The sequence below is a fragment of the Telmatherina bonti genome (assembly GCF_933228915.1).
Source record: "Telmatherina bonti genome assembly, chromosome: 7".
Taxonomy (NCBI): domain Eukaryota; kingdom Metazoa; phylum Chordata; class Actinopteri; order Atheriniformes; family Telmatherinidae; genus Telmatherina; species Telmatherina bonti.
This window is the reverse complement of record NC_136625.1, coordinates 31,753,699-31,771,198: the sequence shown is the minus strand read 5'-3', so window position 1 is coordinate 31,771,198 and position 17,500 is coordinate 31,753,699. Positions and strand designations below refer to the sequence as shown.

Here is a 17,500-nt window from a genome sequence, read left to right as displayed (position 1 = left end):
CACAGTGATTTTTTTTTTTACCTTGTACCTGTTGACCCACTATGGATAACATTAAACTGAAGCCAGGAAAAAAATATGGTTTTATTGTATTTAATTATTACAAAAACAGGTCACAGCTGCTTCTTCTGTGGCATTAACAAAATTTAATGAGCTTGTACATACGCAATCAAAATAAATTAAATATTATAAAAGTTGTTTTGTTTTTATTTTGTAGTCTAATGTTTAAATATTTTATATACAGCCCACACTTTAAGACTTTTCAACCTAAGTCATTAACAGTAAAGAAAACAATATCCATGAAGCGATGCCTGCAAGCCAGCAAGACAGACAATACAAACAAATCAAAAGCAGGCAATATGTCGTGATTATGAAGGCATAGCCAGCTACCATAAAGCAAACAGTAAGGCAGGAAGAATGCACCTTAAATGGACGACCCAGACTGGATTGGTATGTTCGATATGAAGCATGAACATTTGTAGCAGATCACATGGAATGCAGCACAACAACTTGAGTTGTTTGCCTGAACCAGCTTGCAGGCGTTGCTTCCTTTTAGTCAGAGAACTCACGAGCTGATGGAAACAGGCTTTATTAAGCATTTCAGTCTGGCGGTTCAACTCCATTAGTCCTTGTGCATGCATGTTTTTTAAATCAGTTAAATGTTGGAGTGAATGCTGAATTTAACCCCAACAAAACAGTAAGAATTCAGAGCTGAGTGTCGACTGAGGTCTCTGTATGGACTATGACAGTAGATGCCATGTGACTGTTCCCCTTAAGTACCTTGGCTTAAGGGGAATATACTGACTAGAAGAAAATGGTCCATTTGGTTAAAATGATCAGCAACCACCTGAACTGCAATAACAGAAAGATATGGTCAATGGCAAATATTTCTTTATCATCAAGTTTTCAGTGACAGAACTGCACATAATCTAGTGCTTGTTTAGCCTCATGCATCATTGATTGGCAAATAATAACCAGCAACCCAAGGACTTAAATTTATTTCTTCTTTTTATTTAAACTTTATTTTACCAAATCCCATTTAGATTGCAAGATTTCTATTTCAAGGGAGTGCCACCCAAGAAAGCAGCAGTCCAAGTTCTAGTACAGACATTAATCATTAAAACAACCATATAAAAGATACACCATATAGGAGACATAAAATATTATTATCCGAAAAGAACAAGTGAAAAGTGAATGCCTAGTTAGCTGGACAAGCAAATAGAGACATATATTGAGTCAGCTTTCAAACTCTTTACAGCACAACTGAGATCAGCTCCTGCAGTTTTAAGGGAGTTTGTAAGCTGTTCCTGGCGGCAGGGTCTGAAAATAAAAAAGGCTTTTTGCCAAGATCAGAACAAACCTTAGGGGCTGTCAGTAAAAGAAAATCACAAGCGCAGACAATATTTTCTTGACCTTAAATTGTTTTCACAAAAGTAAGAGTGAAGCGTTGCAGTTGGCAGGTAGTGAAGAGCTGCTTTGGTAGCTGCACTGATTCTTGGGGAATGACAAGAGTCAAGTTCAGGTAAAAGTCTGCAGGTTAAGCAAAGGTCTTGGAACGTTGTAGCGATAGATGGTGAACAAAGAAACTGTAGGTTTCACTGGGATGCTGGCAGATCATAAGATAAATGCTATTTAGGATGCAAGATCAGGAAATACGTCACATCAGATAAATATATGTATTTAAGTGCAGAAAAAGTGTTTATTCAATTCAATTCAATTCAACTTTATTTGTATAGCGCCACTTCACAACATTATTGTCACAGGGCACTTTACATACATGAACCAACATACACATCATTTCGAGCAACTGATTGCATCGAGTCATGACTTCGATCCAATCCCCCATCCTGAGCTGCACGTGGCGACAGTGGGAAGGAAAAAACTCCCATTTAACAGGAAGAAAACCTCCGGCAGAACCCGGCTCAGGGAGGGCAGCCATCTGCCTTGACTGGTTGGGGTGGAGAGGACAGGAAAGACAGATCAACATGTACAACTGCACTTATTCAGGAAGACCTGTGGAAAAAAGGAGACATAAGTTAGAGACTGCAATATTGGCGTATATTTATACATTAATATATTAGAGAAGTAGTGCGAGGTACTTCTCAGTGCATCAGGTAACATCCCCATTGCTACATAAGTAATGGTTGGCTAGACTACCCATACAGTGGGGATCAAAAGTTTGGGCACCGCTGGTAAAAATTTAGCTTAATGTTAAAAAAAAAAGGAGCTAACAAAAGATGGAAAATCTTCAAAAGGTATCAAATTACAGATTAGACATTCTTCTAACATGTCAAAAAAGGTTTGATCTTATTTCCATCATTTAAACTTTTAAAATAACAGAAAACAAAAAATGGTGCCTGCAAAAGTTTGGGCACCCTGCAGAGTTAGCATCTTGTACTCCCACATTTGGACCGCTGAGCACCTGACAGTGTCCTGGATTGTTTGCAAATTAGTGTCTGGAAAGACGAGATGATGTCAATCTCAAAGGTTTTAAATGCCCAGACTCATCTGACCTTGCCTCAACAATCGGCACCATGGGTTCCTCTAAGCAGCTGTCAAGAACACTGAAACTGAAAATAGTTGATGCTCCCAAAGCAGGAGAAGGGTGTAAGAAAATAGTAAAGTGTTTTCAGATGCTAATATCCTCTGTTCGGAATGTAATCAAGAAATGGTGGTCATTGGGAACAGTGGAAGTTAAAGCAAGATCTGGAAGACCAAGAAAAATATCAGACAGAACAGCTCGCAAGATTGCAAGAAAAGCAAGTCAAAACCCAAGTTTGACTGCACAAGCCCTCCAGGGAGATCTGGCTAATACTGGAGTTATGATACACCATGCAGGTACTTGTACAAATATGGCCTTCATGGAAGAGTCATCAGACGGAAAGTCTTTTTTACATCCTAACCACAAAAATCTGCATTTGAAGTTTGCAAAGGAACATATAGACAAGCCTGATGCATTTTGGAAACAAGTTCTGTGGATTAATGAGGTTAAAATTGAACTTTTTGGTCGGAATGAGCACAGGTACATTTGGAAAAGAAAGGGCACAGAATTTAATGAAAAGAATCTCTTTCCAACTGTTAAGCATGGGGGTGGATCAATTATGCTTTGGGGTTGTATTGCAGCCAGTGGCAATGGGAACATGTCACGACTAGAAGGAAAAATGGATTCAATGGGATTCCAGAAAATTTTGGATGCTAACCTAATGCCATCTGTGAAAAAGCTGCAGTTAAAGAGAGGATGGCTTCTACAAATGGATAATGATCCTAAGCACACCTCAAAATCCAGGGTGGATTACATCAAGAGGCCTAACCTGAAGGTTTTCCCATGGCTTTCACAATCTCCTGACCTCAACATAATTGAAAGTCTATGGATAGACCTTAAAAGAGCAGTGCATCACAGATGGCCCAGAATCTGAAAGATCTGGAAGACTTTTGCAAGGAAGAATGGGCGAAGATCCCTCAAACAAGATTTGAAAGACTATTGGCTGGCTATAAAAAGCATTTACAAGCTGTCATAATTGCCAAAGGGCAATACAAGATATACAAAGTACTAACTCTGCATGGTGCCCAAACTTTTGCAGATGCCATTTTTTGTGTTCTGGTATTTTGAAAGGTTAAATGATGGAAATAAGATCTAACTTTTTTTTTTTTTTACATGTTAGAGGAATGTCTAATCTGTAATTTGATGCCTTTTGTAGATTTTCCATCTTTTGTTGGCTCCTTTTTTTTAACATAAAAATAAATTTTTACTAGGGGTGCCCAAACTTTTGATCCCCACTGTAACTATAAGAGCAATGAGCATAACCTGGACAATTTATAATTGCATGTAACTCCCATAACCTCCTGAAATACATTTTGTTTTATCATTTATCATAAGTGAAATAAGTCAAATACAGTTGAATATTTAAAAAAAAAAGTAATAATAAGTACATATTTAATAGTAAATAAATAAATAGATAAGTTAGTAGATAAAACAAATTAAAATAAAAAAGGCCAGAAACGGTTTGTAGGCAATATATGTCAATGGGTTAAATCTGCATTATAGTACTTTGGCAGATTTTTCCACTTTTTCTTCTAACAGCGACTAATGCCGCATACCTCTTGCATCCTGTCTCTTCTCTGAGATCTATTCAGCTGGGAAAAGTCCATCTGATATCAACTTTTGCTTTATCTCAGACTTAGTCACTTTTTCTCCTCTGGAAATGTTCCCCCTTTCTGTGCTAATGCAGCCAAGTTGCACCTTCATAAACCATCAATGTGTTGATGTTCAGCTGGTGGTGTATGATACAGTGTCAGAAATCAAAATGCAAAAGGCAGCACATGATGCCTCAGGTTAGAAAAAAGTGTTATAAAGTGCAGTTTCTCAGCTGTGGGATGCTGCTGGGCAACAATAAGGCTCCAGGAATGTACATTATAAATATCAGTATTCCATTAAGATTAGTTATAAAAGCACTGAGCGGGAAACTTATGAAGTGGTACTTTACAGGAATTAATACAATAACTTCAACAAGTAGACTGAACCAAATAACTCATTCACTGTTTGATGTGATCCATCGGTTTTAGTAAATACAAACAGGTTTCAAATGATCTGAATCGACATACGAAAACAGGAAAGTGAATAACCACACTGCCTTATTTTTATATCTGGAACATCTGCACACAGTTCTGGATGCTCCCTTTACATTTGTAACTTATTTCTTGGACAAAGCTGTTGAACTGCCTCATCAACAAGTATATTAGGTTAAAAACAAGCAGTCAGTGTTCAGGAAGTTATAAGTCAGCGGCTCTTCCAGCTCTTTCCTTCCAATCTACAGTTTGCAGGAAATCGACAAAATGAGACGTGTTCCATTCCTCACATCTGTGGGAGAAAATGATTGATTTACGGTATAAACACGAGCAGAGCTGTGCTGAATTGAGAGGAGAGCGGCAGGAAATCCCAAGTGAGATGATTGTCATTCTCTCCACAGGTTTCCGTGCGACAGCTCTCAGATCTATTAATTTTTCCCGTTGCACTCTGTGGACTGCATGATACTCTCCAACACTGGGGAGTTTACTGAATCAAATTAAGTCAAGCAGTTGTCAGGTGAAGTGGTGGGTTATCTGCCGTTGCTTAGGAAAGAAGCGTGATGCTTCTCACCATTGACTCACTTCATTTAAAACCCTTTAACTGCTTTAAGTGTTATGTAGTGAAAACTTACAGCACGGTTTGAGTTGAGAGCAGCAAATGCATGATGGTGGGCTCTAGTACTACAAATAAAAATCAATATTTCCACTTGAAATGCAATCATGTGTAAATTCAGCATGTGCACCATCATATAAAAGCAGTCAACAGTCAATCCAAGCTGATTCCTCGGGCTAAAAGAAAAAAAAAAGAACTTATGGTTGGAGGCAATTTGACCCTTCAGTCGACATCTTCCAGCTGTGAAGGATCAGGTCAGATCACAGGGCATCATCCAGACCCAGCGAGTCCAGTCTGAGATTACCTTTCCTGACTCATCTACTACTCTCTCCTAGACTTTCTGTCAGTGCATCTCTTTCCCTCAATCTCCCTGCCATGCTTCATCATTTCATCTGTCACTGCCTTCACCTTTCCGACCACAGCCTCGTATCCTCTGCAACTTAACTAACTTCTTCCTCTGCCGTTTGTCTTTTTACCTTCCACCACAGCGTCTTCTTTCAGCCCCGTCTTCGGCGTGCTGTTTGGACACACAGAGGGGGAGCTGGGAGTGTATGCCGGCGCCACACAGAGGTGTTGATATTCTTGCTTCTCTACAGCTCCTTGCTAGTCTTCTCTTTCGGATGACCTAAAGGTTACGGGCAGACTGACAATGGGGACGAATGTGTTGCTCGCAGATAGTGTGAGCAGAATGTCTGCTTATGTCCTGAGGCGTTTCTCTCATTCTCTCTCCCTCTCTGCATCTCTTCCTACGCAGCAAGCATTTGACAGACAGTGATGTGTAGGAAAAGTTCAGAGTCAAATGACTACAAATTCTCAGCAGATGAGCTCATGCTGTTGTTAAAAAAATCAAGGTTTCTGATAAGTTTCAAACAGTAGTACTTAGGTCATAAAAAGGTAAAGTTTAAAAAAAAATTGCTTTGCTTTAAAGTTTTAAGCTTTACAATTTCAAAAGAATGTTTTTTTTATTTTGTAAAGTTTTATGTATCATGACTTAATTAAATACAATTTGAGATAAACCACATGGGACGTACTACACCCACTAATGATTTATACGACAAAAGCTAACTCAAAATGCAGAAGCAGTGTATGGAAATCTAAGTCCACTCTGCCTGTGTCTATGGGAATTAGGAGTTTAAATGGCAGCTGGGTATCATCCATGAAATATACTTGATTAACTGATTATCAGTGAGTGTGAGCACCTCTAAAAAGAGGTAGTCAGTTTGTCTGTCTGGAGCATTCAGGTGTACGTTAACACAATGCCAGGGAGGAAAGACATCGACAATCATCTCTGACAAGCAATTCTTCCTGCTCATGAATCTGAAAAGGCTCATTCCCAAACTTCTTAGAGTCCATCATTGTGAGAGTAGACATCCCAGCAAGAAAACTGCAAAAACAAAAATGTCATGAAATTTAAAGTTCATGGCAGTACAACGAGTATCAGTAGTTTGGAAAGAGGAAAAGAAAGATGGGAGAAGTATTATAGCAGCAGAAGGTTGCAACTGAACAAACTACAGGAACTTATGGAGCAATGGCCGTGTTTACACAAGTGTTTTAATTCTTTATTCTGAATAAAAGTTTATTCTGGTTTAAAATGAAGAAAAATGAACTTTTAAGCTCTTAATTCCGAATGAAAAACTCAATTTGGACGAAAACTTAATTCCGAAGTAAGTGGCTGGTTTATTTGCATTTTAAATCCGAAAAGATTTATCATGTAAACCTTATTCTGTGCGTTGTTTTGCCTCTGTCTTTGGTACTCTTCCTTCTCTTTCTTAGTTGCTGAAAAAAGTGAAGTAGTATCCTAGTGTCGAGCTGCTGCTTCAAAATTATAATCAATATAAGGGCAAAACTGAGACTTATTATGTAGTTTTCGATGTTGTGACCAAGCGGCAACCTCCAGCGGTTAAAAGTGAAGCCTATGCGGAAGTGCAGAAAACTGCAGTCCCAAATCCATTTTCGGTTTAATAGGTCAGGTTTACCTTCATGACAACTGTGGGGGGGTGTCAGGGACCAAACGGTAAAGCCATGAGGACACAGATGCAATTTCAAAAAACCTGGGCTTTTATTGTTACAAAACAAATGCAAAATTCCAAAGAAATGAATAAACTAACCAATCTTTAAAAAGGGGTTAACTAAACATAACGAACTGAACTGTTCAACTCAACTAAAGAAAAACTGACCCCCCCACAAAAACACATAAGGGTAACTTATATAGCACTTCGGCCAAACCAAATTGCACAGAGAGGAAAAAACAAAATGACTAACAATAACCAAACAAAGCTCCAAGACCTAGCCAAGCTAAAAAAACCCCCGTGACCCGGCAGCACATGGTAGAACCTTATGAGCTGGCATTGAGATTTAAGACTCCTCAGCCCTTTGCCACGCCTTTCATCTTCCAGGTAAGGAAACAATGTGGGGCTTAAGCCCTCACAGGGGGAGTGAAGGGGAAGTTAGACACATTTAGGGGCGTGTCCTTTTGATTGACAGGTGCCTGATCTCCCGCTTCAAGTAAGAAGAACGTAGAACAACCGCAGTTTTTAGCCGGTTAACAACGTGACTTGGCGTTCGTTCGATGTCAATCATCCACCATGATGCTCAGCCCCCCTCTCAGCTCCACCTCTTTGTCCATATTTGTATTTTCTGGGTGAGAGGACGCGCATGATGCTGCCAACATGGTGACGGTAGGAACTGCCCACCGAGCTTCAATTCGGCTCTTCATAAACCTACGGGTGAAGTTACGGAGGCTACGTCCATCTATTTACGTACAGTCTATGGTTGTGACCGAAAAGACGAGAAGCATGGAGCTAAATTTGTTTACTTCCACTATACGTCCTATGACACATCCACCCTCTGTCCAATCAAAACCCCTCCCAACCCACTGTCCTAAAGTGGAATTAAAGTGGAACTATTATGTGCATTTCAGACTCATTTATTTTTATTTCTGAGACCAGAAGGGCTGGGATTGATCGAGTTATTGTCACAAATCGCTTTATTTACTTCCGACCGACCCTCTCCGTAGGCTGTCAGATCAGCCTGTGGGCAAAACGAGTGGATTGAGACTCTTCCGCATTAAGCCCCGCCTCCCGCCACCGCGCTATATCGGGAGCGCGCACCACACCTGCTTTCGCCGTCATTGTAACATCTCATAAACAGAAGGATTAGGCTAATATGAACTCAATAAAAAAAACAAAATACAATGTCAGCACATAGCATACAGCCCTACATGTTGGAACCTGAATCAGAGCCTGAAAACAAAGTGGAAAACAGCAACCCACAGCAACAAATGCAGCAGGATGTCTCTCTTTGGTGAACTCACCAGCCATCGTTGGAAATAACTTTATCCGACGTTTTCCACCCGCCTGATGTATTTGTACATGCCCTTGTTAACCAGTAGAAGGTAACCAATCACCGAACCTTATCCCCCGGGACGTCACAAGGATTTCCAAGTAGAAAAAACTCTCTAAAACGACGCGTTTTTCGTTGCCACGGAAACCAAAAGGAGAGCGTGCTGGAACTCAAACTCAAACTCAAACTCAAACTCAAACATGTGTTTAGGTGATAAAAAACAGTGTCGTTCACATGTCTGAGGAGGATTCAACCCTGTAACACAGTAGAAAGCTCAGAAAACTCCAAATACCATAATAGCACCTCTTTAAGGATGTGTTTCCATGTAAACCTCCATTTGGAATTATTTCCATAAAAACCAAGAGGAGAATACGGAATTTTTTAAATTCCAAATTAATAATTCCAAATTAGAAAACATTGTGTAACCATACCCATTGTTCTTTGTTTAGACAAAGTAGAGTCAAAGTTTGGAGCATATTGGCGCAAACACCTCTACCTGTCAAGCACGGAGGTGGAGGATTGATAATTTGGACTTGTTTTGCAGCCACAGACCTGGACACCTTACAGTCATTTAGTCAACCGTCTACGCCTCCTTTTACCAAAATATTCTGTTCATATGTGAATCTGTTATCCTGACAGCTAAAACGTTGCTGGAATTATGTTACAAAGCAGAACAACAAATAAACAAGGCAGCAAATCTACAACAGAATTACTGAAGAATCAAAATGTTGCAATGACCCAGTAACAGTCTAAACTGCATTTTCTAATGCATCAAACCTCTTCAAACACTTTAAAATGAGTGGGCCACGTTTCCTCCACAAAGATGATAATGTTTTAGTTCTTTTCTTTTGAGTTCATCATGTTCTTCAATGCTGCATTTCTGTTGAATGTAATCGTCTGAATGAATGAAAATCAAGTCACAGCCAAACAAATGTGCATGAAGGTATAAATAAAGTGAAGCTGAGAGACCAATAAAATTGTAATTATCATGCTTGACATACATTATGGTGATTAGTTAGTAGGCAGTGGTGGCTGCTTGGTTAGAGAAGATGACTTTGGGGCTGCAGGAACCCAGTTTAAATCTCTGGACTGACAAGAAGGTGAATCACAGTGAACCTCTGAGGAAGGCCTAAACCTGCCCCCAAATGCTCCCTGAATACTAAAGGAGTTCACCGCTACTCGTATAACTACTCTAGGTTAAATGCAAGGAGAAATTTCCTCATTAGAATTGATAGGTTTTTTTTGTTTTTTTTTTTAAAACGGTTTAGTCCAGTTAAGGGTCACGGGGAAGCTGGAGGTTATCCAGCAGTAATTGGTATGATACAGGGTACACCCTGGACCAGTTGCCAGTCCATCAAGGGCCCGAGTCTAACTAGTATTGGTTAAATACAAAAAGCAGTTCCTTATCAGGATCAAAATGTCTTTTTCTCCCTTTTTTTGAATAGGATTTTGTCCAATTCAGAGTTGTGGAGAAGCTGGAGTTTTTCCCAGTAAAGGTGGCCAGTCTGTGGACTGGTCTAGGATTTATAAAGTATTTTTTATTGACTGATACTTTTGAACCACTGGGTGCACTTTGTATTTCACACACCACCTCTGTGTTTTTGCTCATCTTTTGCTGAATTAATCATTGTGCTGTGTAGTATTTCATATTGTTGTTAAGCTGAGGGTTCATTTTTTTATGATTTAATATTTGAGATTTTCATCTTGGACGACACAAATAAAACATCAATTTTCTTTAATTAAATTTGAATCTGCAAAGTTGCCAATTCACAATGAAAAGCACAAATTCAAATAGCAAGTAAACATTTCATAATAAGTCCCGGAAAGAGGCTGTCCTGTCTTTGAGTGGGTTATTTCATGATGAGTAAAATGTCTAACGTTTACTAAAAGCAGTTAGCAACCTGAGCATTATTACTCATACTTGGACTGCTTTCCAACTCTTCCATCATCAACATCACATTATTATTCTGGAAAGACACCATCGTACCAGCATCAACCTGTTTTAATATCCGTCAATAAATGATGTATCTTCATTTTTAATGCTTTACAATTCTTATTTTGACTTTTTCCAACGTTACAAGGTGCTGTAAAAGCGTCTCATGTCATATTGCACTCATGGGAAAATGTAGTAGACTATAAGTATACATGACACTGAACGTATACTAAGTATACTACGTTTACTCAGGAGTTGCATCTGTTCATGGATCGCATCAACATGAACTCAGACAAAAGAGCTGAAAATGATTTAAATTGTCTTTTCACTCCATCCTTTTGTGTTGTGAATATGTCACAGATATTAACAGACATGCCTCAAATTTTAAGTTGACACGAGTAATCTGGATGCATTGTTGTGCTTTCAGCCTGTGGTCGGGGTCTTCAATTATTCAGAATCGTGCTATCTGTCCATCAGCATGATGAGATGCTTGCTTTTGAGCCCGGTAACAATGGGGCTGTGATTCATGTAGAGGTTTGTGTAATATGGGAAAATATGCATAAAATCACAATCTTGAGACATAAAGATCTGTTTCTTGGATTAAAAAAAATGTATCCAGGGTTTCATTCACTATTTATTATGCCCCGACAGATGGTGTATACATTTCAATGCCTTTGCTCTGTACCTTAGAGACAGCCTGTCCTTTCTTTTAGTGAAATATTTTGATGTGTTTTATTCCTTGCAGCTGGTCAGAATGTGATATTTGTGGCGGTGTAGACCTGTAAAGAATAAAGTGGAATCACTGAATACCTGTTCTATCATTTCTTAATGATAATAACTTCTTTTCTTCAGCAGATCAAAGTTAACATTTATCTAGTTTTTTTCATCGCAGTAAGAATGTAAAATGCTGTATCATGAACATCATTGTTAGTCTGGATGACGGCAGAAGACTTCAGGGAAATTTACCATGCTTGTTTAAATAGGTTCAACTAGTGATGAGATTTACAGAGCATAATAAACTGGTATTAAACTGGTATTAAAAAGCTTTATGGGTTAATCTTGATTACAAAAAAACCTTGGTTGCAACAGCAGCTTCAGGTCAGGATCTCATCATGCACTCATGTTGTCATTGTCTTTAAACTAATATTGCCATGATACACACAAGTAATTGCTTATAATCCTTCTATGAACTCTGTCACTGTGCTGCTTCGCTTGGAAAAACATCACTTTTAATGCCCCATAGGTGTTTGTCAGGAGCCCGTTTCCATTGTTGGTTAAAAAAGAGTGAAGAAATGACCACGAGTTGCAAAGTTTTTTAATGATTTTTCAGGTAAGTTGATGATATTTATGAGGAAAGATGGGAACATCATTGAAAGACTTAGGAAATATTAAAATAATAAGACTCAGCGGCTGCTTTCGGATGTCACATGAAACCCCGTCATTCCAGGGATTAAAGTAATAAACAGGAGCTCTGTCAGTGTTCCTTTTGTGGGTGTCCACTGCAGTTGTTTCTTGTTGTTCTTTCCAGTGCACGCACACACACACACACACACACACACACACACACAAATTTCCTGTACTGAATTGCCATCAGTGTTATTCAGTAACGTGGCCTCCTGCCTGTTATGTGGTTCAAACCAGTTAAAGGAAACATTTCTTTTTTCCTGTTTTTTTGAAAGATTGCTTCAGTTTTGTTTTTCTAATAAATGAAAATCCTGACTTTATTTGTATTTTGTGATGTGACAGATCAATGCTGAGGTATAAACACTAACCCTTCAATGCCATATATGTCATGCATACAGTTTCTGAAACCTTTTGCATCACTTTATGGTAAACAATCTGATTCCTGATTCCCTCCCCATGATGAATACCAGGAGCCAGAAGACGATGCTACAACACTTTGGACATATCAGACAGTAAGAAATGATAAAAATGCTAACAAAAATTTTTCTGCTATATTTTACATTTTAGGAAAAGGGCCAAATAAAGACTTCGGATCAAAAGAAATTAAACTTTTCTCCCATCTTTTTTAAATGGTTAAGGAACTATTAAAGCACTGTTGGGTGACATTTAAAAGTTTGCCTACAAATATTTAGGTAGTAACTAAAGTGGTTTAATCTTCTGGTCTGAGACTGGAACGTTTGAAGGGAAGCCAAGTAGGGTCAAATTGTTCTGTTGACCAAAAGATATTTTCTGAGATGCATCTGAAGCAAGCGATCGCGAAGTGCTTTGCTCCGAGATCAAGTCACAGATCAATCGCTGCTTGCAGAGCAAAACTGTCTGCTTTTCAAACAGTCAGTGGATAATATGCACGCTTTATGTGGGGTGCACTGCCTGGAGATTTTGACCATATAAGGAAATCTGGGATGAAGGCCAAGTTGGAGCACAAAAAAACCCCCAAAAAACTCACAAATGAGAGTTAAAGAGTTCTGGATAAAAGATGCTCATGAGTGTGTAAAAATGACTGACATCTTGATGAATAAAATGACATTATGGTTGTAGAATTGGGATTGGACGGTGGCCTCCAGTGACCAAAATTCTCCCAGACATAAACATGTCTTCATCTGCGAATGGATGCAGCGGGAAGCTACTTCTACATTGTGGCTCTGTATTGTGTCTTCTTCTATGGTTCTTCTAATGTGTTACCTGTCTGAAATGGTCAAACTGCTTTGTGTGCATTACCTGTGTGAGTGTGTGAAAGACAATGATTGGATGTGTTTTTGAAGATCTCAGTATAAACAAAACATTATGAAATAATTTAATGTTTTTTAGTCTCACAAAGATATGTAATATTACATTTCCCACCTTTCCTAATGAAGAATTGTCCAGCAGTGGCCTGGTTTTTGCTGTTCTTCTTTGAATCAGGCTGGATAAAGAGAATTTTTGACTGTTTATGATGTAGAAAGCATTTCTGTGTCCCAAGTCAGTTCTCCTCTAAAGCTACAGCACAGTACCGCAAGCTTGAGTCCTGTCTTTGTTTTTCCTTTTCATTGCAAATTAAACCTCTGCAGCCCAGAGTGGACGAACGAGCCTCGGCTTCTCTTCCTTTATTGGCTCTTTGGAGATACAGACACAGAGAAAACAGCGGAGGTCCTCACCTCTTATCTCTGAAGAGTTCTTGTGTTTATCCGCGGCTGCCTCGCAGCACCATGGAGACCAACGCTGCAACTGCTGCTTCACAACTAATCACTGCGAAGTCAATCGCGTGGAATAAATAAATGATTGGGGTCAGCATTATAGCAAGGTTGTTTATTTTTCCAGACTTTAATATAATTTATTCAACTTTGCTCCTCTGCATATTTTTACTTAAGAGAGCCACAACCCCCTGGGTGTCCACTAACCTGATTTTTTGAGCCACTGACCTAGATGAATCTCTTAGAAAATGTATGTAAAAGAGAGTTTTTTTTTTTTTTTTTCTAGCAGTAGCTGCACTTCGTTTTCCAACTGTATGTCAAACAGTCTTCTGGGACTGTGGTGTTAGGAAGGTTGGAGAAGCTCGCCAATGACTGGAAGGACCATATGTTTCGTTTCTGGACCAAAAATATAAATCTAAGTGGAGAAAACACTGAAAAGTAGGCCCCAAATCTGAAAAGTGGTCCATGGGAAAGGCCCAGGGGCCAGCAGAGCAGAGTGCAGTTACATTTATAACTAAACCATACATAATGATTCATTAATATAGTATCTCCAGTCGGCTTTTGAGTGTCGGTGCCTCAGGCAGCTTCCAGGTGTGAAACCTGCTCTGTCAGATTCCCCTGGTTAAAGAAATCGGGCTTGTATCGGAGAAAAAAACAGCTGTCAAGGTTCTAAATGAGGGATTTCTTAGGTCTTAGTTTTCCTATGAGTTTACATGGATATTTGGTATTTCACAAGGTTTGGATCCCATTGCACAACTTTTACTTCATAAGGTGCAAAAACTTAATGAGTACACAAGTAAAAGTTGTGCAATCGGTGTCATTTTCTTCAGTGGTTCCTTTATCTGTATGGGTCTGCAGTTCACTTCCTGTTTCAGATGAGCCGTTGCTAAATAACAGGAGGTATGATGGGGAACAATTAACATACCCTGAGTTTCCATTATAGTTTTTCCCAAATTAACACTCTGGGGACGCCGGCATCATCGGCGATGCCAGGGACCATGTTGTGTTTAATCGAGCATAGCTGTCGAACCATGACAGATAGAAACTTACTTTTTTCCCCCTCTTAATGGGGAGACTCCGGGCTTTCAGACGGTAGTTCCGGCATCCCTGTAGCCCATTCATAAGCGATACAGTGTTGTGTCAAAATAGGTGTTTCAATAAGAGCCTTTGTCTTTGGCGCGTGTGTTTGTCCAATCAGAGCCGATGATGCCTCAGGAAACGCCTCCAAACAGTGTCAATCACTCAGCATCGGTGTCATTAGCAGTCGATAGCTGCCTCCTGTATTTACAAGGCCGATAAATTATGAAAACAACAGCTTTTACGCACGCATACCATGCGTAATTGCTCAAACAAACATTTGCATTACTCAAGTAGTTTATTTCAACATGAACGACACGACGGCGTCGTAACAGATGTATAACTTGGTAACAGATACAGTGTGTGCAGCTGACAGTGATTTCAGAAAGTTGCGGTGCTTCAGTCCCTTTCAGTCGCTTTAGTCATGCTTCAGAATTATAATACTCCTTAATTTAAGCAAAGGAGCCTCATTTACGTAGCAGTTTATGATGTTTCATTTCAAAATGAAAAAATAAAAAAACAAGGTATAGGACATTATGGGGCATTGAAAGGTGGTGTTTCTCAGCATTTAAACTGAAAAAAAAAAGTCGGGTTTATTTCTCTAAAATACCATTGATCCCCAGAGGGTTAAAAGGGACAATTTCTAAAATTTCAAGAACAGCTTCAGTTGCAGGTGTTGCAGTTGAACGATGTTGAGGGCTTAAATGTCCATTTGTGCTCTATGCAGAAGACCAACAGATGGACAGTTTGGTCCATCTTACCTGCAAAATGTATTCAGTTTTAGAGGAGCTTAGCTATCTGATGGAGAAAAAGGAACAGTATCGTTGCTAAAGTTGTATAGCCTGCACGCAACAGGAAAACAGAATAAACCAAAGCAGAAGACGCAAAAACTGGTTGAAAAATACATGAAAGAAGCTGAGAACAGCAGGAAACTTTGTAGTTTCATTCTTCTACATCTTCTGGTGCTTTTGGATAGTTGTAAGTATCGCAGTCCGCTACCAACCAGCATCTAAATGCAGAAGTGAATTCCAAACTCAACACTGTCCACTAGTGGATGATGTCGGGAACTGCAACTTAAGACAACATGGACTTCCCCGTTATGCACAAAGGGGAGCATAAACACGCCTCAAGCTTTTACTGTCATGAAATCTCATCCTGCAAGACTAATCTTTGAAGACAAAGGCGATACAAAACATTTAGTTTCGTTTGCCGCCACTGCTGTCATCGATGTTGTCATCAGCAGAAGAAAGAAGTCCTCCAGAAGCCATCTAGACTTAAAAGTAGCTGATCACATGACTCCCTACGTCATGTTTCCGTTGCACTTTTCAGTATACTTCTACATGGACATGTCTGAAAACCACCTCATTAGAGTGTGAAATCTTTTCAGAGATATTCGACAGGTTTTCAGAAATTAGGTGTTTCCATTAAGTTTTTTTGGGGGATATTTAAGTTTCGCTCAATTCATGGGAGGATGGAGACACAGTTAATGATGCAGTTTAAGAAAAATTGTATTTATATGTGTTTAAAGACACGCTACGGAACTTTTGCTTTTTTCCCCATCACACGCTCCCCCTATCAACGGCTAATTCGCCATCCATCCTGCATCCTGCATGCCGCTGAGCAGCACCAGCTCCACGTATACACTTGACAGAGGTCACTTTGTCATCAACCAAATCCAGAATGCCAAATTTTAATGTCAGGAAGTTACATAATCCCTCTTATAATACAGTGCATGATATTCTTCAATGTTCTTCAAAAAACAACTTTCATCACAAACTACTAATTATAAATTTCTCCTCCCATAAGTCCACTAGATATTTAAACTTTGTAGAGAAAATGATTGATCCTGTGATCCAGATCGTACAGTACATTGCTGTTTGTCATACTCTGACTCTTTCTTTCTCTCTCCCCAACCCTTTAGTTGTAACACATTCACACATTAGGAAGATCAGTCATGCGACGGAAAACGCAGCGACCGTTAAGCCATCAAATGACCTTTTCATTTTCAACCGAATAATTTGTTTCGCTTTATGTTTCTGTCTCTATCAGACAGTGAATAACAATATAAAGAGATCAATAGATGATTAAGTGCAGTTTGCTCAAAGGTTCAATAGGCAGCATGAGATGGAGAAAGGTGGGGAAATACCGATACATCACTGGAGGAAGCAGCAGCTTTGTCCAAATATGAATCTAATGAATGCTCAACATATCAGTTACAGCTTTAAAGCAGATATTTACTGCAGAGAAACACATTAATCTTAAGGTTTTAGCCTGTAATTGAATCCACTTTGGTCTAATCACATGATTCTTTTTACCCCAGTTTTACAGATGTTTCCAAGCTCTGCTGCAGTGTGAAACTCCTCGCCGAGGCTCCAGCTTAAAGAGCTCCTCCAAGGTTGCTACCAAGGCCATGAGGGGGGCTGCAGTCACCGGTCCCCGCCGAACCAACGACCTCCTATTTATGGTAGCGTCACTGGGTCAACCAGCTGCCACTGTTCCCCAGCTGGGCCAGTCCTGTGAAGCCACCATTGATGTCAGCAAAGCCCCCTCTTCAGACAACAAACCTGTCGTTGTATCACTGGTGGCCCATTTTGATGGCTGATGATTAGCTATTACTGTGAAATCTCAAAATCCCCAGTCAGGAAGTCATTAATAATGCGAGGGGGTGGGGGGCTGTGTTGCTGAAGCTCAGCGAGCAGCAGCCTGCCAGTTCAGGTGGATTTATCGCGGCTGTTGCATCAGCTCCGTCCTGCCTGGCACAGATGATAGACTGATAGCAAAGGGAAGCCTTGGACTGCCTCTGGACTTTATAAAAAAAAACATCTGAGGCAGTAAACC

At 39.6% G+C, this 17,500-nt stretch overlaps 1 protein-coding gene across 1 annotated transcript in view; it reads left to right on the top strand.

The window, feature by feature from the left end:
- LOC306757998 (vertebrate ancient opsin-like) overlaps positions 1-17,264 on the top strand; it is a gene marked incomplete at both ends in the record, with an annotated part of 110,612 nt that extends 93,348 nt beyond the window's left edge. The window contains one exon of the mRNA XM_079243205.1: positions 16,983-17,264. Within this exon, the coding sequence (XP_079099331.1) occupies positions 16,983-17,264 (282 nt within the window). The remainder of the gene's footprint in view (positions 1-16,982) is intronic.
- Between the last annotated feature and the right edge of the window lie 236 nt (positions 17,265-17,500).